We start from the raw sequence: 20,533 nt of genomic DNA, 5'->3' as shown, positions 1-20,533 counted from the left end.
CACCATGACTACCAGCCCCCCCACATCTCCATCGGGCACACAAAACTCAAAACGGTCAACCAGTTTACCTATCTCGGCTGCACCATTTCATCAGATGCAAGGATCGACAATGAGATAGACAACAGACTCGCCAAGGCAAATAGCGCCTTTGGAAGACTACACAAAAGAGTCTGGAAAAACAATCCTATACTTTTATTATTGCACTAAACATACAGGGGAACTTAGTTGAACAGCATGAGATTTTTTATTTTAAAAAAGTTATTTCAGACAGCACAGTAACAGGCCTCTTTGGCCCATGAGTCCTTGCCACCCAATTAAAGTACACCCATGGTACATTTGGAACAGTGGGAGTAAACAGAGCCCCCAGGGAAACCTACGAAAACACAAGGAGAACATATAAAACCCTTACAGCACTGTAGATTCGACCCAAGTCCCGATCGATGGCACTGTAAAGACGTTCTGCTATACACTATGCTAAATATGTCAAAAAAAACCAACGTATCAATACACAATTCAAGTCAAACATGGATCAATTCACTGAGAAATTCAAAGACATCTTTGCAAAATGTGATGACTGCACTCCTCCAGACCCTCTTGCTAATCTCCAGTCCAGCTTCAGCATCAGTTGAAAAGTGGGCATTTAATTCAATTTTACCATTCTATATACCAATTCTTTAAAATCCTACACTGTCACCTCTGAAAACCCCACATCTTCTTCCAGCTCTCATGTCAAACTCGTTTTCATTTGAAGTTGCATGTTGCGAAAAGTCTGAATATTAAAGCAAAAATGAAAATCAGTGACTTGGGCAAAATAGAAACATGTCAAATTTTAAAAGTTAAATGATCATGCCAATATTTCATATGTTAGTCACAGAACAGACAGAAAAGGAGTCAACTAGTGAACTACGATAATTAAGACTTTGTAGTGGTATGCTTGGAGGGAGGGGCAGAACCAGCGCTAACAGTTCCCGCCTTGTGACTGCTAGACAAAATTTTTTGACAATTGGAAACTTGACAATTGGAAACTTGTGTCTTTGGTGTACCCCTGGTGTATACCCCTGGCAGAGCTGGTACCCTTGCTTTTCTTGTTACAAGCTGAATACAATAGAAGACAATGAACGAGTCCACTCCCTCAAACAGCATTGGTTAACACAGAGAAGGGTAATTATTAGCGAGACAACAATATTGATCAGTTAACAATAGCAGCGAAATGGTAAATAAAATTTAATCCCAAAAAGTGAATAAAGCTAAAGAATAGAATGAAAGGTGGGACCCTAGGAATTGGCAAGGAACAGTTGCACATGTCTAAGTAGTAGCAAGGTCAGATAAGGAGGATAAATTATCAAAGGGTACTTGCAATTCATGACTCAACTAATGAAGGTGTAAGCAAAGTTTACAGTAAAACATTATTAAACAAGATGAAGGGACTAAACTGGCCAGGTGTAAACATTTTAGGCTCTAACACTTTTTGAGACTAAGTAGTAATAGGAAACTGAACAGATGGTTAAAGACAGAGGAAGATGGAGCAAACCCCACCCCAATTCAATGCCACTTTCTTTTTCCTCCATCTATTTCCATTTTCTTAGCCAATTCCAGCAGTTGCTTTTTCTCTAACCACTTCCACCTTGTGATCACCACTCCTACTCTTGACTGCCTCACCTCTCCCACTTTCATTTGTCTAGTATCACATCACCTTCTGGCCCATGCTCAGACATTCCCCTCCCACTTTTTTATGCTTGTCCTCCTTTCCCATCTTGGCCTTGAAAAAAAATAATCCAGAACCCAAAAACCGAATGCCCACTTCTCCCTTGGATTTTGCCTGACCCACTGCATTCTCAAATTTACAGCATCCACAGTTGCTTACAAACCATTGGTCACATTACTGCTGATGGACTGTTAGTTTGAATTGACAAGAGAAGATGCAGGGAAATTTTACCCAAGATGGAATATTTTGCCTACGAGGAGAAACTTCATAGGCTAAGTTCATTCTTCAGAACAGAAACCATTAAAAAGGAATAGTTTCTCACTATCCTATTTTTGAGCCCATTCTAATTGTTCAAAATTAGAAAGGACACAATAAATACCCATAAATATTAGTTGCAGATCAAATCTACAGCATTTTTGCAAGATGGTGAGCAACCAGCTGTTGCGGTACACACAGATATCAATGACAGATAAGAAAAGGGATGCAAGTCCTGAAGAAAGGATTGAAGTTCAAAAGGAAGTCAAAAAGCAGGACACAAGGGTACTTTTCTCTGAATACTGTCTGTGCCTCAAAGTAGTGAGAACAGAGGGATCTGGACCAGCTGGAAAAGTGGGGTGAAACATGGCAGGTGGAATTTTATGCCGATAACTGCGAGGTGTTGCATTTTGGAAGGACAAACCAAGGACATGCAGAGTAAATGGTAGGGCACTGAGGAGTGCAGTAAAACAGGGATCTGGGAATACAGATACACAATTCTCTGATAGTGGAGTCACAGGTGGATAGGGTTGTAGAGATATTTTGGCATATTGGTTTTAATAAATCCAAGTACCTGAAATGAGTATAGGAGCTAGGATGTTATGGTAGAGTTATACAAGACATTGGCAATGTCAAACTTGGAGTATTTTGTGCAGGTTTGGTCACCTAACTAGAGGAAAGATATTAAAAAGATAGAAAAAATGCAGAGATTTATTAAGATATTGTCCAGACTTTAAGAATTAAGTTACAGGGAAAGGTGAAACATGTCAGCACCTTATTCTCTGGAATGTAGAAGGTTGATTTGATAGAGGTATTTAAAATTATGAGGGGGATAGACAGTAAATGCCAGTAGGCTTTTTTTCCCACTAAAGGAAGATGAGGTACAAACCACAATACATGGATTCAATGGAAAAAGTTTAGTGAGAACATAAGGGGGAGCTTCACCTGAGAGTAGTGAGTGTGGAGTGAGCTGCCAGCTGAATATTTGAATGCAGGTTCAATTTTTAACATTTAACAAGAATTGGGGAGGGTGTGGCATGAGTGGGAGACGTGAAGATACGCCTCTCCCAAGAGAACTAATTAACTGTGAAGTCAGGGGCAGAATCTGAAGCTCAGGTTTCCAGCGATTTTGAAGGACAAGACGACAAGATAGAAAAGGAAGCTGAACATGGAGATAAAGAAGCCCAACAAGTACAAAGCATAGAGGCCATGCAGGTAAAGATTCCAGAGGCTTGAAGGTATGGGCAGACAAGAAACTTCTATATTAATGAATCAACTGTAGATAATAACTCCAAAAGTTGATATCCAATTTGTATCTGTAAGACATGTTAATATACAATTTGAGTATGATAAAGGAGAGATTAGAAATATTGAGGAAATGAAATGATATACTAAAGTGGTTGACAAAGTTAAGATCAAGTTCAGAAAATATGCAATACTATCATGAAGTGGGACAATGCAAAGACGCAGTTAATAAGATGGCAGATTCAGTTACAGCATGGGATTTGCAGAGGAAAAAACTTCTGCAAAAAATTGATAAACTGGAAAATCAGAGCCAAAGAAATAATGTGAAGATTGAAGATTGTCCTAATCCTGTACAATCTTTTTCAAAAATGGATCCCAGATGTTCTGGGTTCTAAGAATTTTCCAAATAGAATTGAATTGGATAGAACACATAGATATAATAGAAAGAAGCCCTTACTCTGTTTTGATTAAATGTTTACATCATCAGGATAAAGAGACGATATTGCAAGTGGCTGACCAGAATGCCCGAAAACATTAATAGTGGCTCAGAGGAAGTATTTTCCTATACAAATTTAACTACAGAAATTATGAAAAAGGAGTTGAATCTGCTAAATTAGTTTTGTGGAAAAATACAAGTTCCCTTTTCGTCATATAGTTAAGATGTTTCTGGGGAAAAAAAATCTAACCCAATTTTTTTTGCAAATAAGATGGAAGCTTTGAAGTTTGAAAATTCTCTTCCAAGTATTAAATATGATTAACAAATTAATGTACAAAACTTGGGTATTCAACAAGTTTTATCAGGCCAATCTGAGGTGATACAAGCTGCTGGAAAACTACCGAGATCTTGGAGACTGCTTACACCTACAAATGAATTGTGCATTTTAAAAAAAATAATAATCCATTTAGTGATTGTTGTCATCGGGGGGGGGGTAAGAAGAGGTTTCTTTCTGTAACCATCATGTGCCACCTTGTGACAATAGCCACTTCTCATACAATAGAGGGGGGTAGTGCTGTCTTGGCAGTCACTTCTTGGGGGTGGGGGGGGGGGTTGCAATTTTTTTCCTATTCTCTTTTGGAAAAATGTCAAATGCAATTAATAGTCTAAGATGCTGGAGGTCCAAGAGAGGCAAAGGGAGTTTTTAAATTTTTTTGGAAGTAGAGAAATGGCTGTTAGTAGGTTATTAAATTTTGTTTTAATATAAATGGGCTTAATAATACAATTAAGACAAAAAGGGCATTAGTTTATATGGAGAAAATGAAAGTTGATATTGCTTTTTCTGCAAGAGATTCATTTAACAAAGAAGGAACACCAGAAATTAAAGAAATTGGGTAGGTCGAGTGGAAGCTCCTTTAAAGTAAAAGGAGTTGAAATATTGATTCAGACTTTTACCTGTTAAAATTCAAAAGGTAGTTACAGATCCTGCAGTGAGATTTGTCAAAATTATTCTGAAATGTGGACACTTACAACTACTTATGCACCAAATGCAGATGAAGGAATTATTCAGGACTTCTGTTTTTAGCTGAAAGTTATGAGAAATTTTGATAGAGAATTTTAATTGCGGTCTTGATCCAGTGTTGGATAGATCAGCAAGATTAGTTGCAAAAGTGACAAAGATGACAGAGTTTGAGAGACTTCAATTTGATAAATTTGGTGAAGGTTAAATTCAAAGGGACTATTATTTTTATTCATAAGAATCATGCCTATTAGAGATAAGATTTTTAATATAACCATATAACCATTTACGGAGCGGAAACAGGCCATGTTGGCCTTTAGAGTCCGCACCGGTTCATTGATTTTGTGCGTCCTCTTCAGGCATTGGTACCGGTAGATCTTCATTCCTTGGTGATGAAACAGATAAATCAGTGATATCTGACACAAAATTTGTGAACAACCTTGTTCAGTTTTAGAAGATGGCAGAGAGGGGATGGAATTGATAGCAACTGAACAAAGTGAATAAAAGAGTCCAAAGTTAATTATTTTGATGATCCCACAATACTACATGTGGGAATTTCTATTCATGTACAACTGAATGTGAAACAAACAACCTGGCATGTAGAGTACAAGGCTAGAATTTTATCTGATCATTCTCCATTTTTGACATGTTCGGTTCCTAAGGAAGAAAACTGTTTACAGATGGAGATTTAATTCTACATTGTTGAAGAGGGTGAATTTTTGTGACTTAATACAAGGAAGCAAATTCAGTATTTTTTAAAGAAATAAATTTTAATTCAGTGGACAATGTTTATTCTTTGGAACACTTTGAAAGTGTATTTGAGAGGTCAGATAAGTTATAAAGTGAAAGTTAAGAAAAATTATATGAAAGGTTGGTCAATTAGAAAAGGAAATAGAAAGTTGGAGAAAGATTACAAAGAAAGGTTTCTGATGAGAAAAATTAACAGAATTTCATTACATGATTCTGACTGAACAAAAATTGAGAGAACTAAAAAAGGCGAAAAGGTTGAAAACTGAACAAGCTTCTAGAACAATTAGTACTATTCAAAAGTATTCGAAGATGATTATTTATAAACCTCAAGAAAATTATTTAAAGAGTTTTATTTTAATTTGTATAGGTCTGAATTTAGACTAAATTTGAATTTTTTTTAAACCTCAAAAAAGTTTACTTACTTTGAGTTATCAGGATCAAAGATTTAGAACTCCCTATAGGGCAAGAGAAGTTAGTAAGGAATTGAGTTCATTGCAAACTGGTACATCATCAGGGAAGATGGTTTTTCCATGTGAATTTTTTAAAAAGAAATTTAAGGACCCTTTCTTTCTTCCTTTCTTCTTTGGCTTGGCTTCGCGGACGAAGATTTATGGAGGGGTGTGTCCACATCTGCTGCAGGCTCGTTGGTGACTGACAAGACCGATGCAGGACAGGCAGGCAAGGTTGCAGTGGTTGCAAGGGAAAATTGGTTGGTTGGGGTTGGGTGTTGGGTTTTACCTCCTTTGTCTTTTGTCAGTGAGATGGGCTCTGCGGTCGTCTTCAAAGGAGGTTGCTGCCCGCCGAACTGTGAGGCGCTAAGATGCACGGTTGGAGGCGATATCGGCCTACTGGCAGTGTTCAATGTGGCAAACACCAAGAGATTTCTTTAAGCAGTCCTTGTACCTCTTCTTTGGTGCACCTCTGTCTCGGTGGCCAGTGGAGAGCTTCCCATAGAACACAATCTTGGGAAGGCGATGGTCCTCCATTCTGGAGTCGTGACCCACCCAGCGCAGTTGGGTCTTCAGCAGCATGGATTCGATGCTTGCGGACTCTGCCAGCTCGAGTACTTCGAGTTGGTGATGAAGTCATTCCAATGAATGTTGAGGATGGAGCGGAGACAGCACTGATGGAAGCGTTCTAGGAGCCGTAGGTGATGCCGGTAGAGGATCCATGATTCAGAGCCGAACAGGAGCGTGGGTATGACAACGGCTCTGTACACGCTGATCTTTGTGTGTTTCTTTAGAAAATCTCATTCCCTGCCACAATCTTATTTAACTGCAATTATTGTGGTTATACCAAAGAGAGATCCATTAAAGCCAGCATCTTGTAGACTAACATTATTGAATGCAGATTATAAAATTATTGCTAAAATTTAAGTAAATAGATAAGCTAAATATTTACCAGTGTAATGGACAAATTTCTAGTTCTTTCTAATTAACTAGATCCAGTAGAGTGGGTTGTCCTTTATCACCAGCTCCATTTTGGCAATAGAACCTTTAGCAGCGTTAGTAAGACCAGATTCAAAGAATAAGGCTATTAAAGTCAATTAAGAACATAATTTTTTTTACTGATGATATTTTGGTTTACCAGTCAGACCCTAGGAATTCTTTGTCAATTACATACAAGACTAGAAGAATATGGTAAAGTATCTGGGTTGATAATTAATTGGAACAAAAGTGAAATTTTGCTTTTATTTAAGGGTGACTATTCTCAATCTAGGAAGGCACCTCAACTTAGGTGGCCAGATGCTGGAATTAAATATTTAGGGATTCATTTTGATAACAATTTGAATAATTTCTAAACTAAATTATTTACCATTATTTAATGAAATTATTGAAAATTTGAACAAGTGGAATAACCTACCTACAACTTTAGCAAGTAAATTGTATTAAAATTAATATTTTCTCTAGAGTTCAGTATCTTTGTCAGTTGATCCCCATCTCAAATTCCTCAATTTTTTCAAGGACTTGAATACAAGTGTTAGAAAGTTTTTATGGAAAAGGAAAATAGCGAGGGTTTATTTGGAAAAGTAGACAGAAGTTTGAATTGGGAGGTTTACAACTTCCCCATTTTAATGTATTATTTAGTGTAAATAAAATTCCTGCTTGGATTAATATTGAACTTAGTAAAATAGGAGAAATTAATATACATGATTTAATTTATACGTAAAATTCAAATTTGTTGGTGCGAAATAAAGTTACATCTGCTTTGAAACAGTTGATTGACTTATGGAATAAAATTGATTATGAAATAGGGGCAATAAGTTTAATTTCAGGAAAAATACCTTTATGTCAAAATAGACATTTTCTATGGATAATCAATTTGAGGACTTGGATGTGGATGGGTATTGAGAGGACAGAAGACTGTTTTGAAGCTGGAGGATTTACAAGATTTGAATGAATGAAAAATAAATCTAAAGTGCCAAATAATACTCTTTTTTCTATGATGTTAAAGCTTTTGACTGATAAAATAAAGGTCAGAGCTTGATGTTACCTAGCAAGAGTGAATTGGAATTATTGATTCATAATAAGTAAATTTATCTCTATAATGTATAATTTACTTCAAAAGCCCCCAAAATAGGGGTGCATAATTCAAGATACAAAGTGGATTTAAATAGACAAATAGATGAGAAAGTTTTGATGGAATTATGCAGATAATATGACAAAATTATTAATATTAGATTATAGGTTGGTTCAATATAATTTTTTTTTTTTTTAACATCAGTTATATTTGACTCCTCAAAAAAAAATTAACCCTACATTATCAGATTTGTGCTTTAGATGTGGACAAGAGATTGGATCATTTTTGCATTCTACTTGGAAATGTTAAACTTTTTTGGTTGGTATTTAGAAATTTTGTGGAACAACAGGGGTTAAGTACCCACAGGATCTAATGCTATTTTTGTTGGGTAATATTTGGGTTACAAGGCCTAAATTGAAATTATGTATCAAAATAAATTTGTAAAAATTGCATCAGCAGTTTCCAGTAAATGTATAGCAACAACTTGGAAATCAGACAGATTTAGTGTTGGCATGCGGAACTTCGTAGCTGTATTCCACTTGAGCAGATGAGTTTACAAAATAAATATCAGGTATTTTGGAAAATATGGCACCCATATTTTGAAAATGTGTGTATGAACATTTAATAGACTCTCTGAAGACCTCATTTCTTAGTAGCCTCTAGTATTATAAAATTATGATACAAATAGTTTATTCCCTTGACATTTTCCAGTCCTTTACTTTTTTTTTTGGAGGGTTTTAGGAAGAGGGAGGATTTTGTATACCACATGTATAATTTTTGAAAGTTCTTTATTGAATGTATTTGCTGTTATGGTTTTAAAATTGCTAAATATTTAAAAAAAACATTTGGACAGGTACATGGATGGGAGTTATGCAGGGCTATGGACTGGTCCAGGTCAGTAGGACTAGGCAAAAAATGATTCAGCACAGACTAAAAGGGCCAAAGGGGCCTTTTTCTGTGCTGCAATACTCTATGATTCTATGACAAGATATAGCAGCAAATGCAATACAGAGAGCACAAGTTCAGATTTGGGATCACTTGCATCTCTTGTGGGAAAATTACAACCTTCACTAAGGGGATGGGTTGCACCTGAACTCAGAGACCAATGTCCTTGCAGGCAGGTTTGCTTGACTGGTTTTAATTATTGAAAGGGGATGGAAATCAGTGAATGGAGCAGATGATGGAACAAGATAGGGGGCATGGGGAAGAGGTTAATGCAATAAGAAGATAATAATAAAATATAGGCAATGGAGAGGGCACAAATGCAAGTAGCCATGGGTTGTAAAGTGCTTATGGCAAGATGCATTAAGGGTGGTGAACTTTGGGCATGGATCAATGCATTTAAATATGTTCTGGCCATAACAGAGACCTGGCTGACACAAGAGCATGATTGATAGAAATTCTGGATTTTAGTTATTTCAAAATGAATGGGGAAGGCAGTAAACAAAAAAAGGGAAGAAGAAAAAATTGCATTTCTAATCAGAGATTGCATCTCAGCAGTAGAAAAAGGGAGGATGCCATGGAAGGAACATGTTGAATCAGTGTTTCATTCTGTTTCTGACATCTGTTTTCAATCACAATAGGCCCCAGGCCACTGTGGGAAAAGTAGACAGGCTTTGGAAAAGTGCAAAAATAGGGTTGTTATCATGGGTCTTAATATTTCCTTAATGAATAGAGTTTGCATGAGGAAGAATTTGTTAGGACTATCCAAGAAAGATTCCTGACACAGGATGTCGATTGGCCAACAAGCGAAGCCATACTGCATCTAGTACCAGGCAATGAACCTGGTCAGATGAGAGATCTCTCAGTCAGCGAGCACTTCAGAGATGGGAATCACAACTCCATCACCTTTTGTATCGCCATAGTCAAAGGAAGAAATAATATGGGAAAGTATTTTATTAGGGAAGAGCAAATTACAATTATATTAGATAGGAACTTGAGTGATGATTAGGAACACCTGCCCTTGGGGAAATGTGGAAGTTGTTTTGGAACTACTTGCATGGGGTTCCAGATAGGTTTGTCCCCATAACCAGGATATTGGGGTAAAGGAATCATGAGCAACATGAAGAGTCAAGAGGAAAATTATAGACTTGGTTCAAGACACAAAAACAGATAGGGCTCTTCGAATTACAAGGTAGCCAGGAAGGAAATGAGGAGAGCTAGCAGGGCTCATGAGAAGGGCTTGGCAAGTAGGATTGAAAAAAAAAATACTCTACACTTACATGAAGAACAAGAAGATGACAAGATTATAGGTAGGATCACTCAAGGACAGAGAGAAATACAGCTAGATGCAGAGGTGTTAGCAAAGGCATCTACAACCAAAGAACATAGGATAAAATTGCAGAATATTCAGAGTGAATTTGAGAAAATGTTTCTGTCCCACCCAGGTGGCTGAAATCTAGAAACACAAGCTGGTGGTAGAATAAAGAATTCATATATTCAAGCAGCATTTAGGCAAGCATTTAATGCATCATATCATAGCAAGGCTATGGACCAAAAGCAAGAAAATGAGATCTGTACAGGTTTTAGACCTTTTGTCAAACTGGAAGAGTGAAAATATATTCATGTCAAGCAATATGAAGGGTGGCAAAAACAATGAGCAGGTACTTCCAAATATCATATTCCTCCTGGACAGCCTTAAATCCAATGCACGAATACAATTTTCTAATTTTTTTGATAACTCCTACCTTCATCTCATTTCATAGTTTCTATCTACCAACTCCCAGTGTAACTTTGCTCACAAACTTTGGTGCCCTCCACCACTTGTCAATTAGCTCTTTGCCCCCCCCGCGCCCCCCCGGTTTATCTCCTTTGTTTCTTTTGATTCCCTCCCTTCCCCCCTCATATACATGATATCATCCCTTCCTACTTTAGTCTCAATCACTGCATCCCAACTCTAAACGCTGACCATTTCCTCCAGATTCAATTTTTTCCCCCAAATTTATGCTATATTCACCCTCTATGGCTTTGGTTTTCCTTCTAAAATTCAATAAAGGTATTGGTCAAAGCTCACCTCCACAACCTATCCCCACAGCAACCCTGGTCTCACATCAACCATTTTCATTGTTCCAATCATCTCTTTCTCACCCCCAGTGTAACTTGGTACTAACATGTATATCTTTACATTTCTGCAAAGGGTCCCCAAGACTAAACTTGAATTGTTTCCATTTCTCCTGCCACAGATGTTTCCAGCATTTAGTTTTTATTTTAGATTTCCAACACCTGCAGTCTCCCACCCCATTACTATAGTCTAATACCCAATAGCCAGCAATGCTGAAGAGCCAAAGAACCAAAGATTAGGAACAGGTCCTGTGATTCAAAATTCAGATTACTTAATCAAATATAGTGATGCAGTTGGAAAAAGGCGAGTGCGAAATTATTAGCAAGTGCATTTTCAAAAGTTAGATTTGGCCTTAATTTTGGAAGACCATGCAATACTGGTCATTGCATTACAAGGAGCATGTGGAGCTTTGGAGACTGCAAAGGGAATGATCACCAGGATGTCACCTCAATTAAAGAGCATCACAAGAGCAATAAAGCATTGAAAGAGGCACTTCTGCCCAAGTGACCGCATTCCTGATGAACTATCAACTCCAAAAGAGTACTCTCCAAACTACCACTGATGCAGACCAGGGAGAGCAGACAGCACTGCTCAGAAGTGTTCAACTGTCTAGTTCTAAAATCAGAGGCTTCATACAGGCTTTAAACAACCTGTTTAAGGAGCTGACTGTGTTTGTAAGTAAAATCCTACAACCAAGATGGCAGCACTCATGTTCAGTAGCAGCCACAAGGGTTACAGACTCTAGGGGAGCAGCACACTAGTGCAGGGCACCATAGTCAGGGATAACACTCCCCACTGAGAAGCATGGGAAGACAATATTGGACAGCGAGCAGCAGCAGACCAGCGAGAGGCTCAGTAGCCCACACAGGCTGTAGCTGGACAGGCTCTTGGGAACCAGGTATCAGAACCAGGATTCCAAAGGGTGCCAATGGCAGGAAAGGCTCCAAAAGGGCACCTGGAGCTGATGGTTCCAAATTGTGTCAGCAGTTGGATCTGGAGCTCCAGTTTATGAATCAAATAAGCGTTTATATATCTACAGAGGCTGCAGGAGCGCTGGAGGCAAATCCATGGACATGGTCTCCAAAGGGATTCTCTTTTTGCTTCTCTTTCTATTGTTTGGGGTTCTAGCCTCATGGCACACTTTGTTTACAGGATACATGCATGCTACATTTTTTTTTAAAGCATTATTACATGACAATAAAAGGAACCTTGAACATTTACTCAGACATGTGTAGTACAAACTCCAACCCAGTCCTAAAAAGTACCAATGTTCTTGTGTTCCTCTTGCATTTCGAAGTCCAATCTGAATACGAGGCACTAAGTGGACAGATGTCACAGTCACATATTTTGACATTATTTGTTGTGCACTTACCTTAAGTTGAGCAATGTGCAAATATTCTTGGGACCATACTAAATTACAATTTTTGTTCTGGAAATACACATGGCTGACTTTACACAAGACATTTTCCACTTGCAAGAGCATTTAGAGGTGGTGTGGGAGGAATTGTTAGAACAGTTTGCACACACACATTTTAAAACAACAGAATATTTGCAGGACTTTTGCAGAATGCTTTTTGCAGGAGGCAACGACAGCAGCTTGCCTGGGAGAGCATGTGATCTTTGCAGGCAGAGGAGAAGTGGTTTGCTCTCAGAGAGGGAGGGTGTGAAACAGAGGAGAGAGACAGAAATCCATTCCAAAGGGATAACAAAGCTGGCAAACTTTGAAAGGCTGCCTGGTCAAAGTAGAAGACTGGCAGTGTGAAAGGTGACCTGAAAGAAAGAGGATCATCTGGAGAACCCTGAAGGGGGCAAGTTTCATCAGCAAGACTGATTGAGAAGGATTCGTTGCGGATGTCCTGGAAAAGGAATCTCTCTGAAAACCAGCAAGAACCCTCCTGAGTGGTAACCATTTGACTGTTAAGCACCAAAGACTGGTGAACTTTGTTAATGCTAACTTCTGTGCACAGTACAACAACTGCCTGCAACCAGTGAGATTGGACTGTGATCCAAACAACTTTTCTAATCTTAAATATACATTACATTCACCTGCACTTAGTATTAGAGGGTGGTTAAGTAGTTAGGTAGGTAAAGTAAGTAAATCAAGTAATAAGTTAAAGTTCAATTCTGTTTTCTTGTTCGAATATAATTAAAAACTACTTTTGTTTAAGTAACCCTGTGTTGTGGTGCATATCTATTGTTGCTGGTTTTTGGGGTCCTCTGGACTCCATAACACACTAAAAGTTAAAGCTAACTATAGTTGTTTACAGCTATTCTATAATTTATGTTGGTCCACACTGGTGTATTTCAATTCCACAAAATTTTCTGCTCTAGGACTTCTCAGTAGTTACAGCAGCAGAATTTCCACGTCAAGAAATTCTGTTCATAATATAACTGGCATTAGTTATTCTATGAATCAACTCTTCCTTTCTAGAAGTAACAATTTTTACAGTTTTTGTTTACTTGTAGGTGTGGACCAGAACTACGTTCCAAAATATTCGACAGATCCTCGGGATCTACCATTTAGATTTTTTTTAAAGTTGGGTTTTTACATTATAATTATTTCTGTTTAACTTGGACGTACAATTTTAATGTGTTATTTCTATTCTTGTTGTGCTATGTATATTATGAAATATTAATAATAAAATTGAAAAAGAAATTCTATGCATTTCTGAAGGCTTTCCTATTGCAATCTACCTCATTTTAAGGGGGAAAAAAAAAAAATCACAAGAGCATTTCAGGAGTCCTTTAAAACAACATGGGTGTCTATGTACATTTTTAAAAAAGCATAATCAATTTTAAAAATGAAGCACCAAGTATTAATGCTTACACTACCCAGTCTTCAAGTCACCCAATGGTGGCGGAATGTTTAGTCTGGCACGGGTTAAAGAAACAAGTGGCGCAGATGTCAAGGAACTACACACATTGCCAAGCATCCAAAGTTCAGCACCATGGCAGAGCCCCGATACAGCACTTTGACCCACCAGCCAGGTTTGATCATATCCACATAGTAGGCCTCCTACCAGTGTCCAGGGATGCCTGTTACCTCCTGACTGTGGTCGACTGGACAACAAGGTGACCGGAAGCCATCCCCATCAGGGACACTTTTGCAAAGACCTGATCATTAACTGGGTTGCCAGTTTTGGCATTCCAGCCCACATGACCAGTGACAGAGGGCACCCAGCTCACCTCCGCCCTCTGGGTGCATCTGGCAAACTGCTTGGGGATCAAACTCCACCACACCATGGCCTACCATCCCCAAGCAAATGAACTCTTAGAACTTTTCCACTGACACTTCATGGTGCAGTTAAGAGGACCTAACTGGACAGACAAGCTGCCGTGGGTCCTGCTTGGCATTTGAACAGCTTTGAAAGACCACCTCCAGGCTTCATCCGCGGAAATTGTCTACAGTGCACTGCTGTCGCTACCAGGGAGTTCTTCGGAACAGGCGCCAAACCCGTAGGTGAGACCCCGACCCTGCTCGCGGACCTCCACCACAAGTTGGCCTCGTTGGTTCGCCCCCCCCCACCCCCAGCGACCACAGCAAGCGTCCCCAAAAAGCTGGACAGTGGAATTTATGTTCGTCCGGCGTGACCTGCACCCAACCCCCCTCTCCCCTTCAGCGCCCGTATGAGGGTTCATACAAAGTCCTTCATCGATCAGAAAGGCTTTTACTCTAGACATTGGGGGCAGGGAGGAACTTTTCAGTCAACCGACTAAAGCTGGTGCACATGAACTTAAACAAGCCCACGCAGACAGCCCAACCTAAATGGAGGTGCCGATCGCCAAAGCAGCAGGAGACAAGCTGGTTCTGGGGAGGATTGTGTGGTGGCACACATCTGTCAGCGAACCAGCCCCGTTTGTACCGCCACGCTGGCGGGGCAGCTGCAGAAGATGGCGCCGTAAGGGGCTTGCTCATTGCCTCGTGGTTTAGGCCACAGCTCATGCCCCGGGCCACATGATGATGCTACTGCTGCACGGGGCAGAACTCACGTAGCCTTAAAGGGGCACACACAAAACTCAAATGAAGTTCTACTGGAAACCCCACTGAGCTCAGTGGTGTGCTTTGTGTTGTAGCAGCTGCTACAGCAAATACAACAAGCTTTTTAAACAGCAACACCTGTGTTGAAACTAAGTGCAATGTACATACTGTGCAATTTATTGTTACAGACCATATTCTAACAGGACATCTAAAAATTGACAACAGGCTGCAGTTAGCCCAGGGCCCATAGTATGGCCACCCATGGCCTGGATACTAATCAGCAGAAAAAGTTTCCAGTTATTTCTGGTAAATCACAAATCTTTTCTTATCTTTTAAAATAGAGTATTGCAGACACCAGCTTGTTTGTACTGCACTTACTTCAAAGTCTGTTCCCACTCCTCCACACCAGATGCAGTGTGAAACTGCAAAGGATTAGGATTCGGTGCAACTGCACACAACTTCAGCCTCCTTGTTCTCTCCATGCTACACTTGAATATTTTTCTCTTCTCAAATTCTGATGCCCTATATTAGTAGACTGAAGTTTCTTTAGCTTTCTGTTGCTTCTAGTTTCTCATCATTGGAAAAACTACTTCATGCTTTTCAAGTCAATGTTACCTACTCAATTATCAAATGCAAAAAAAACCAAAATACCAGTTTCCAAATTCTTTCAGTCATGTTACTGACAATGTCTTTGGCATCAAAAAGCATGTAACTATTTTCCACACCAGTAACAATAACAAAACTTCCAAACAATACAGGACTTTTAAGATATCACCCTAGTCATAATTTAATGTCTGCCATTTTCTCCAAGCTGCCTTTGCCATCCAATTTCCCAGTTAGACCAGCATTTGTATTCATCAAGATAGCATCACTTGCTCCATGGAGAATTAACATAATTGGTTAGGACACTGTAATAAAAAGTGTAATAGTGCATGTAATCGCCTTTGTCTGTTATAAGGCAGACATGATTCGCTATTCATCATCAGCAGAAATTGCCAGGTGCCTCTTAGTCAGAGAATAATCCTCAACATTTTCTTTTCCCTTTCACCAAGGTATCATGCAGCATCTCCAACTTGGAATATGCATAGTTGACATTTAAGCTTTTTAGAGAAGATCAAGTTAACAAGATCCTTGTTACTGTTGGCTAGTTTGGGGGTAAAATCATTCTATGTTTTTATCTGGAGCGCAGGAGGCTGAGGGTTAACCTACATTAGTATTCAAAATTATGAGGCTAGTTTGGGGGTATAAATCATTCTATGTTTTTATCTGGAGCGCAGGAGGCTGAGGGTTAACCTACATTAGTATTCAAAATTAGGAGGCTGCATAGGCAAGATAAATTGTCAGTCTTTCTTCTCTCTACCCCCCACCACCTTCCTGAAGTCACGGAGATTCAAGATAAAAGGATATTTTTAAAGATCTGAGTGGCAGCTTTTTCCAGAATAGCAGGGTATGTTGAACAAGCTGCCAGGTGGAGTGGTAAGGGCCAGCACAACTAAAATATTTAAAGGACATTGGAACAGCTCAGGCACAAGAAACATTTAGAGGGATATGGGCAAAATGCAGGGAAATGCAACTCAGGTAGGCAACTTGGTCAGCATGGGCAAGTTGGGCCAGTTTCTACGCAATTGTTACTTTTCTCTCAAAGTTCTCAAGAAGCAAAGTACTCAGATAATTTACTTGCACAAGATAACCAGAACATGAAAAACAAATCAAAAGCTCCAGTTATTAAACAAGTAAGCTAGCAAAAACCAAGTGTCCACTCCATACCTTGATTATCAAGCACTCTGGGTCGCCAACGTGGAAGACCATTAAACTTGGGTTGCCATTCATTATGTTCTAAATATAACAAAAAAGTTAATTGAAAATATCCAAATATACTACTTGTTAACAACTCTGATCACATATTCAAGTTGAATTTTTTTTTAAAAATGCAAATTGCTCTTAGTTTTGAATGTACAGTAGAGTTTAGAAAAAAATCTTTTAGAAATAAATCTTTTCTCAATCTGGCATCAACTTTTGGTTTCTCCCCTCAATTTTAACTGACACTGAATGAGAGTCATGGCAAGGAGGGGAAATGATCTAAAGCAACAAAGTTATCAAAAGTCATGAATAATTCAGTTGTAATTCAAGTTGTAAAGAATGCTGTATTTGATCTGAATATTTTTGAAATACATTACCAACAATCAAATTCAATATTAAAACATTTGACAACATCAAAATCAAAGAAAATGCAAAAAAAACACCAAAATTCAGAGCATTCTTAGATGACTTGACAGAAAACCATAAAATGATGAGAACCAGTTTATATTGTTCAAGTTCATTGTTGTACAATTGTAATGTGCAACTGAACAAAATTACATTCTTCAATCCTCGGTGTCAAAATATGCAAACATGTAGACATAGCACACGTTTACAAGCAATTTATATGCAGTATATACAATAAATAAATATTGTAAATAATTGTATGAGCAGTTCAGTCATTGACCAGTCTCACTTCCCTTGGGAAGAAGCTGTTTCTCAACCTGGTGATTCTGGCTCGGTATCTCTTTCCTGAGGGGAGTAGAGTCCCCGGGTTACAAATGTTCAACTTTCAGATAACTTGTATTTACGAACAAATTGTGTCCCCAGTTCATACATGCGCATAATGTTACCTCACGAATGCTCCTTCCAGTATGCAAGACATCAATGGAACATGTGCAAGCGTCAACTTTCAATCATGATTTTTTTTCTTCAAACTGTTTAAAGAATTTTTTTAATATAAACAGTACCAAGACAAAAATTTGACTAACTGATACCCAAGTACCTGTTCCATCTTATCTGCAAATTCAACTTAAAGACATAGGAATAGATCTTGTTCATAATCTGGGGACTCCCTGTAGCTGGAAAATGCTGTGTGGAGTAATAGGAGTCCTTAATGATTTTAAGAACCTTCTTTAGACAGCAATCTCAGTAGATAAAATAGATTGTTTTTGGCCAGTTTGTGGGGGTCGGGGGGTGGGTGGAAGGAGAGGGAAAGACACCCTAGTGATCTTCTGCCACTCTGATGGATTGACCTCTGGTCCAATGCTCTGCTTTAACTGTATCACACTGATGCAGAGAGCCAAGATGCTCTGTTACAGCTCCTGTACAAAGTCAACAGGATGGAGGCTGGTAGTCTCACCTGCCTCAGAAGTGCAATCACTGTTGCACCTTCCTGTCAAGTGAGCAGATGTGTGCCCAGGATAGGTCACTACTAAAGTGAACTCCAAGGAACTTAGTGCTCTCTCCTCTCTTCTAGTTATTCATGTATAGGGGAGGGTGGTTATCCCTCGTGCTCCTGAAATCCACAATCATCTCCTTTATCTTCTCCATATTAAGACTCAGGTTGTTCTCTCAGCATAACAATTTCTACCTCTTCTCTGTAGTACAACTCATTGTTGTTGCTTAGGAGGGCAACCATTGTCATGTCCTCTGCAAGCTTGATGAGTGCGTTGGAACTGGATCTTGCATTACACTCATGGGTCAGTGGCGTGAACAGGGGCAGGCTGAGCATACAGACTTAGGGTGTGCCAATGCTCAGTGTGGCAGTGCTCGATGTTCTGTTACTGATCCAGACAGACTGTGGTCTTTCTGTTAGGAAGTTCAGAATGCAGTTATAGAGAGGACTCTCTACTCCAAGCAATGACAGCTTCTCCACCACTCTCCAGGGAATGATCATAGTAAACATCAAGCTGAAGTCAATGAGCAGCAGCCGGACATATTCTCTAGGTAGGTCATGACAGAAAGGCTATTGCATCATCTTATTTGTCTGATTGAATTACCAAAAAAACATCACCAGTGCAAAAAGACCCAAGGCACAAAGAGGAGCAAATAATTCCAAGATGACTTATAGCATGTCTACAAATGGAAAAAATGCAGAAGGGCACCAAAAAGTCTAATCAGAAGAACAGAGGGAGGGAAGTGGGCAATAATTGTTGAGGTACAAGTTTCAAAATTAGGGAAACAAATATCAGATGAAGTGAAACACAGGAATAATTGAAAGGAAAATTAGGGTACTGGATAGCCCATGCAAAACAGCAAGATATAATGGACAAGTGGCACTTAAGTTTTGTATAGGCTGAAGGTCCAACTATTTCATACAGGAACCTTTATGCAAGGCCCAGGATTAAAGAGTGAAAAAAAAAGCATGGTCAAGGTCACAGAAAAAGGCCCATGTCTACCCCACCAACCACTAATCAAATATTAATACCTGCATCTTGTTTGATTCCGTGGAAGGGAGGGCAGGAAAATTTAAGAGTGCTAGGGGGCTTCTGTTACAGAAAATTAAACAACAAGTTTGTTATGCAACAGATGTGTTAACCTTTAAGATGAAACTACATTTCTCATAAAAATGTCTTAAAGTAAATTATAGTGTTAAAATATTGTATCTGTATTCTTAGTAAGTTAGTTGTGGCCTGGTACAGGGTCACAATTCACAGCACATTTACAGAGAACCACTGTTTTCAGAGAAGAGTTCATTTTTGGAGTGACAGTGTCTTGGAAAGACAGAGCTAATGGATTTGAAGTGGGTCTTAATTATTCAAGGACAATGGAGTGTTTGCTTTATTAAAATCTGAAGTATCCAAGTACTCAATAACTACTTAAGGAAGCCAGTAGTTTTAAAACTAAACCATTTAAAGCCTCAAACAAGATAAATAAAACTCAGCCATGCGAGTGATATACTTAAGCCTTTGAAACAGAAGTGAGGTAATCTTTCAAAGTCATTGTCTACAAGAGAGGTATGAAGATCAGTTACAAGAAACTGGAGTTTGCAACTGTTTAAAATTCCACTAACTAATCATATAATTTTAAAGAATTGGAAAAGACCTCATTGATGATGTAAATTATCACATGATTTGGAGAAATATTATTCGTGAATTCAGACATTTTTGTAACAGTTCAGTTTGGAGTAGACAGAAGTCAAAAACCTGTGACAGAGGTTGAAACCTTGTTAAAGACAAGTTTGAGTTATACTAACTCTCAGAGATGGTGCTGTTGTGAGTGTTAATCCTGGGAAAACGGGACCAGAATCAGTGGCTTTTGAAATAAGGAAGACCACTTTACTGTCTCTTTGGAAATGAGGCCAGAATTCTACTGGGTCTATTTTCATTTAATCCTTGTATACATTTGTGAAGAAAATAGCCAAATTCCTGTCTCATGGAAAAAGAGGACAGAATTGAGTAAAGAGGCCTGAAGATAGGTTTTAAAAGGTGCTTTGTCATTATTTCTGAACTGAGAATTTAAGACCTTTAAGCAAGACTGAAATGAAGTTTTAAAAAAACTTTTCAGAGTGGGACTTTAATATACACACACATTTACATTTGCACATAGTGGGGTTAAATTTAAAGATTAGAGATATGCAATAAATATTATGTTATTAATAGTTTAACAAAAATGTATTTTGAATTGACCCTGTTTGGTGAATTTTCCATTGCTCTTCCTGTGTTAGTGCTAATGAAGTCCCTTTAGTCACAAAAATAATTGAAAGGGTTATTAGTTCATCATAGTTAACATTAACAGACAAAGGAAATTGGCCAGACACCAAA

The 20,533-nt window shown here is 38.6% G+C and overlaps 1 protein-coding gene across 13 annotated transcripts in view; it reads right to left on the bottom strand.

The window, feature by feature from the left end:
• The window catches only part of ddx4 (DEAD (Asp-Glu-Ala-Asp) box polypeptide 4), a 124,077-nt gene that overhangs the window by 93,705 nt on the left and 9,839 nt on the right, over window positions 1-20,533 (bottom strand). For 11 of the 13 annotated variants that reach the window (XM_069924389.1, XM_069924385.1, XM_069924383.1 and 8 more), the window contains 2 exons: window positions 16,737-16,805; window positions 695-769 (listed from right to left, as the gene is read on the bottom strand). In XM_069924389.1, coding sequence (XP_069780490.1) covers window positions 695-769; window positions 16,737-16,805 — 144 coding nt within the window. The remainder of the gene's footprint in view (window positions 1-694; window positions 770-16,736; window positions 16,806-20,533) is intronic. The other 2 variants (XM_069924396.1, XM_069924397.1) reach the window with 2 other exon arrangements.

Source organism: Narcine bancroftii, chromosome 3, assembly GCF_036971445.1.
Source record: "Narcine bancroftii isolate sNarBan1 chromosome 3, sNarBan1.hap1, whole genome shotgun sequence".
NCBI classification, from domain to species: Eukaryota; Metazoa; Chordata; class Chondrichthyes; order Torpediniformes; family Narcinidae; genus Narcine; species Narcine bancroftii.
Note: the sequence above shows the minus strand (reverse complement) of the source record. Positions and strands in the feature narration are given on the sequence as shown.